The sequence below is a fragment of the Colius striatus genome, chromosome 5 (genome assembly GCF_028858725.1).
Source record: "Colius striatus isolate bColStr4 chromosome 5, bColStr4.1.hap1, whole genome shotgun sequence".
Classification (NCBI taxonomy): domain Eukaryota; kingdom Metazoa; phylum Chordata; class Aves; order Coliiformes; family Coliidae; genus Colius; species Colius striatus.
Genome location: NC_084763.1, coordinates 6,561,134 through 6,567,133, shown reverse-complemented (window position 1 = coordinate 6,567,133; position 6,000 = coordinate 6,561,134). Strand labels below are relative to the sequence as shown.

Genomic DNA, 6,000 nt, shown 5'->3' with positions numbered 1-6,000 from the left:
GCCAGTGGCACCATACCCATTTTCCTGTGTGACACGAACAGTGCAATTCCATTGATCGCCTCTCAGCGCCCTTCTCACCTCTCAAGTATCAGCTTCCAGAGTTCAAACTCCCAGCCTATTTAGCCACTGGACTCTTTAAGGCCACACAATTTGTGGTAGTGTTTTGTAAATCCTTCAGCATAAAGTGTCCCCTGACACAGGTAACAACTGTTGAATGAGAGGCATCTGTGGAAGTGACTTTGAAAGGCCTGTGTATCAGTTATGGGTCCCATCTAGGCACAGACCAAACCTGTGGCTCACAATTACTGTAAGAAAAACGTGCTTCAGAGCAGGTTAACCTTATAAGAAATGTCAGCAGCTGTCAGGACAACTGCACAGCTCCACAGCTCTGCCACATCTTTCTGACAAACACTTGGCAGGGAATTTGGCTCTGCCAGAGTTTCTGCATCATCTCTCTCATTCACTTTTACACCTTCTTCTAGACCACATTGAATTTTAACTCATTATAAACACACTGGCGTGACTTCTGACTGTATTTTGTGCAGTTGCTGTTCACCACCTTTCCTTTTTTTAAAGCCTGTAGAAGTCCATTCCCTGTTTTGATTCTTGCCTGAATCACCAGGCGACATCTACAATTCACCTCCTCTGGCCAGAGCAAATACCCGCCAGTACTAACAGCAATAAACTGCTGAGGGCTGCTGCTCAGCCCTGCACTGACTGTGGCTTTTGTTTCAAGGCACCACAGAGCTGCTGGGCTTAAAGCATCTTTCTTCATCCCTGTAACTTTTAGAAGTTTTTATTTACACCAAACACGTCACCTTTCCCCCGAAGAAAAACTGCTAAAACGGCTCCGCGGGGTGTGTTAAAACTTTTATACAGGGGGAAAAAAAACCCAGCAGAGGACTGTGCTGCAGATTTTACTTTAAAGGATCTCTTTCACAGACCTTCTAGGGGCTTCTGAACAGCAGTTTTATGAATTTATAACAACATATATGTCAGGCAGACACTGGAATTCAAATTATTTTAACTCCATCTAAAGGCCTGTGTTCGAATGTCTGAATGCATTCCTCTGTGGCTGAGAGGTTTGGAGTCTTCAAACTGAAAAGGCCGTATCTTCGTTATAAAGATCCCATTTCTTAGCCATTCTGGTGTCAAAGGACTGCTGAAGAGAAAACCTGCACCAGTGTGGTCCAGGAAGAAGCAGAAACCAGAAGAGTTTCGTTGCAGAGGTAGGGACGTGGAGAGCCAGATCTCCCCACCGAGCCTGGCATCTGTGTGATGTAGCTGGATCTTTGGGAACACAAATACCTAACACCAAAATGAACATGGGTATTGCAATGTGATCTGCCTTGACCTTAGCTGCTTAGGATCTATTGGACTGATTTACTGTTATGTGGGAGATCTTTGTTGGTTTCTTATTAACCTAATACTGAGTCTGGATGACTGCTGGGCTGGAGGGTTAATGCAGACCTTTGTATTTGCCTAGTTGGTTGCTATTGCTGACTGTCAGAGTGGTTCATAAATGGCTGGCTTATTGGACTACTTAGTGTAATGGCTGTTAAAGAAAAGACATTCTTAGACAATGAACCCTGTAATTGTCTCTTTGGAAACGCTTTTTCAAGCGTTTGCTAAATACAATAAACATTTCCATGTGGATGGAAGAGCAATGCAGCCTACAAATAAAATGGTTGAAATGAGGCATGGGAATAGCTTTGTGTTTTATGAGAGTCTGATTGATTTTTAGAAACATGACTGCTATTGCCACTTCATGAACCCCTCAGAAAAGAAAGAAAGAATTCCAATTCAAGTTTTACGATGTAGGCACTACAAGAACTAGGAGCAGAGGCAAAAAGCACGCTGTCTGCCTTCCCCGTTGCTGCATTTCTAGCAGCAGTCACCCCTTCCTTGAATTCCCCAAAAGTCTCTGGGATGGCTCAAGTGTGGGAAGTAACTTCCATTCTGCCTTAGGCCAAAACAACCGCCAGCACTTTGCTGGAGTTGAACCTCTCATGTATGAGCCAACACAAATGTGCCAGTGAGGAAGGCGGATCCTGGCCAAGGCAAGGCTTGGCTAAATAATCTGACCTTTTTCTTGGCTTGGCTCTGAAACATATGTGAAATGTATCAAACCACCCCATTCTGACTACCTGCTGTGCCCAAGGCACACTGGTACTAAGAAATCCTTTCTAAAATTAACACTCTCTAGTAACATTTCCTTACAGCTTAAAGTGGTAGCTCATGGTAAGGTACCCAAACATGAGATACAGGGAGCAAAGACTGACTGTAGCACACCTCACATTTGGTGTAGCACACTCTCAGGGCAGTTGTTTAGTCCAGGAATCATATTTATGCCTTTGCATTTAGCCAAGACTTTCCAACAGGATAAATTCTGAGGCTGATGCTGAAACCCACGCATTTGGTATCACCTACATTCTGTCACAATCAACTAGTCCTTCTGCTCTTCTCTCTCATTCTCCCAGAGAATATAGACAAGCAGCACCTTACCAGCACTCGCTAAGAAACTTGAATTGTGTGCATTCCTCCACGTTGAAATGAAGATTTAGCAGCAACCTGATTTTAATAACATTCCTTCCCCACCGTTACAGGAGATTTAAATAACCGTAACTGGTAGTTATGAATTGGTTTCTTCTCGAAAGATTCCAGTTCCCTTTGACAGCCCAGCAGAGCTTTTGCTATTCTTGCACTAAGAAGTTGATGAGGGCAGTTCTGGGAGACAGAAAGGCCTTTTTAATGGTCCGGCCCTGGAGAAGCTTGACTCCAAGTTCACTTTGAAGAACGAGATCGTGGACTTCTTCAAAATTGCGGGCTGCTTGCTGAGGCACCACAACTTTGCCACAGGCTTTGTTATTGATCTGAAAAAGAAGGACATGAAAACAAGAAAAAAATGAAGCCACTAGACTGGTTTATAGAGTTTCATTTCCCATATCCAATCCATCTGCCAATGCCATCTGGGATGCATCAAGAAGAGTGTGGCCAGCAGGTCAAGGGAGGTTCTGCTCCCTCTCTACTCTGCCCTGGTGAGGCCTCATCTGGAGTCCTGTGTCCAGTTCTGGGCTCCTCAGCTCAAGAGGGACAGGGAAGTGCTGGAGAGAGTCCAGCACAGGGCCACCAAGATGATCAGGGGACTTTGACATCTTTCATACAAGGAAAGGCTGTGGGAACTGGGGCTGTTTAGTCTGGAGAAGAGGAGACTGAGGGAAGATCTTATTAACATTTATAAATATCTAAAGGGTGGGTGTCAGGAGGTTGGGACATCCCTCTTTTCTATAGCAGCTGGCAACAGGACAAGGGGTGATGGGATGAAGCTGGAACACAAAAAGTTCCACTTAAACATAAGAAAAAACTATTTCCCTGTTTCAGTGAGGGAGCCCTGGCACAGGCTGCCCAGGGAGGGTGTGGAGGCTCCTTCCTTGGAGGTCTTCAAGACCCGCCTGGACATGTTCCTATGTGACCTGATCTAGGTGACCCTGCTTCTGCTGGGGGGTTGGACTGGATGGTGTCTAAAGGTCCCTTCCAACCCTACCATTCCATGATTCTAAGTGAAGCAGGTCTCTCTCATTCCTGGTATGTTTCACCTGTGTGATAAAATCCAGGGGAAAACCAAGTTGTGTGCATCTTTATGACTAAGCTGTATGAGGCAACACACATGGCCATTTAGATGATTGAAAACTTGTTACAGTGATGTCTAAAAGGTCAAAGATCTGCAGCAGATTTTTATGCAAATGGATTTGATTCAAATGGATTTGAAAATATCAAATTATTTCATTTGCTGAAATGTAGGATTTGATGTTATTTTTATTAATCCACTGGAAGGGGATTCACCTGAAAGCTTTTGTTATTTAAAAAATAATCTGAAAGCTTTTGTAATAACGTATTTTGTGCCAGTTCTGAGAACCAGCCAGCAAGAGGAAAGTATTAGTGTATGAGTGGTTATCATCTCTGTGGTCAGCATTGCCTTAATGAGTCCTGCATTTAGTATAAATGCAACATAGTGTAAGTTAAAGCCCATTCTTCTATAAATGAGCAATGATGAGTCTTTGATACCTTTTCAGCCACAAATATTCCTGTGTTAACAAATCTTGCATTTGAACCTCTGTAAGGAGTCACTGAGCTGTAAAGAAGCCAAATTGCAGCCTAGGAGTCTGTACAAAGCAAGATTCCCACCTGACAAACTTACAAGGCCTCACCAGGGCAGAGTAGAGGGGGAGCAGAACCTCCCTTGACCTGCTGCCCACACTCTTCTTGATGCATCCCAGGCTGCCATTGGCCTTCTTGGCCACGAGGGCACATTGCTGGCTCATGGTTAGTTTATTATCAACCAGGACTCCCAGGTTTCTCTCTGCAGAGCTGCTCTTCAGCAGTTCAACCCCCAGCCTGTACTTCCTTAGTTTGATGTTTCATTGAAAACAAGATAGTCTGTGCAACTCTCTGAGCAAGGAAGCTGGGACAGATTTTTAAGGAAGTCTCAAATGCAGCTGGGATGAGTCTGTTTCTTCACTAGACTTGACATTAATTTGCAGTCATAATGTAGGTAGGCTTTTAAGTATTCCTACAAGCATCCTTAATGTGGTGTCATAAAAGGCTGCCTGTGTTTTACTTTGCCTTTGGCACCTCATCCAAAGTAAATCCCTTGGAAAACACAGAAGAGCTCGTTTTAAAAGCTTTTAGCTAAAAACAAATACAAGTAGTTCTTCTTGACAGGGCACTTCAGAGAAGAAAAGCATTTCACAAGGAAAACAAGAAAACTGTGAAATCCAAAGGGATACAAGTTTTAGTAGAGAACATAAAGCCAGCTTGTCCACTCGCTGCTAGGACACACAACCTGAGCTCCAAACTATGCCTGCTCAGTTCAAACGGCATTCGCCGGCCTCAATGATGCAGATTAACAGGTCCCACTGAGTGGATGGATGTTGGGAACTTGCCACAACTAGCTCATTTGGTGCTGTTTTCAACAGAAAAGCCAAGCAGCCTAAGTCAATTGGTAAATAAAGGACTGCTAGGGGTTGTGTTTTGCCTAGAAAGGCCGTGAAGCTTGGGTGACCTTTCCTGCAGCACCTCTCCTGATCTCCCCATGCCGGAGAGAGGTCCAAAAATCCTATCAGATGGCAGATGGGTTATGATCTCAGCATGTTTACAGCATGGCTTTCATTATTGTGATGCAAAGTCAAACATGTTAACACTATTCTTAAAATAAGCATCTGCAGATGCAATGACACGCTGTGCGTAGAAGCAGCTTATTGACACGTTCTTTTAGTTAGATTTAGTTAGAGGGGTCAGATTCTCTGCAGGACACATATCTTCAGCTATGCCTCTGTCTCTCACTGAATCTCACTAGGCCAGCATGACCCTCACTAGTGCCAGCACAAGAAATTTGAGGTGCTGGCAGCCATGTTTTCCTGGAAAACCGTGGCAAACTGCAAGAGTAGAAAGAAATGGGGTCCTTTCTTCCTCTGAGGAAGGAAGCTGCTGCTTTTTCTCTTCTTTCTTTTTCTGTTGCTGTTGTTTTTAACATTTGTCAGACTATTTTGGACCTAGTTGGAGCTAGGGGGAAGTAGAAAGGTTTCAAAGGACGAAGTAAAATTGCAAAAGACTGAAAAACAAGCACTTGGAGGTTGCAGAGAGGGATTTTTAGTTCAGCTCATGTTTTTTTTTTGCCATTGATGCATAATCCTTCTGAGAAGTAAAAAGGAAAATAAGCATCTGTGGACTTTTAGGCCTTCCTCAGATGCCAAAGCATGGAAAACGACACCAACTTTAAAAATTCATTTTATAAAAAGCATCAGGTTTAAGACCACAACTGCTAACAGTTCTGTACCACCTAGAAAATGTGAGGAGTGTGTTCATAAGACGACACGCACACGGCGTTCGGGTCCGATTTGTCACAGCGTTAACAATATATGGCACCGTTGAAAGTACTCAATTTTGCACTAATGTTTAGAGTAACAGATACCATGTGAATTTAAATGTCTTTCTTGCAGG

At 43.6% G+C, this 6,000-nt stretch overlaps 1 protein-coding gene across 1 annotated transcript in view; it reads right to left on the bottom strand.

Moving 5' to 3' along the window:
- Positions 1 to 645: 645 nt before the first annotated feature.
- Positions 646 to 6,000, bottom strand: part of LARS2 (leucyl-tRNA synthetase 2, mitochondrial) — an 89,376-nt gene continuing 84,021 nt past the window's right edge. The window contains exon 21 of the mRNA XM_061996494.1: positions 646 to 2,873. Coding sequence (XP_061852478.1) covers positions 2,694 to 2,873 — 180 coding nt within the window. The 3' untranslated portion in view covers positions 646 to 2,693. The remainder of the gene's footprint in view (positions 2,874 to 6,000) is intronic.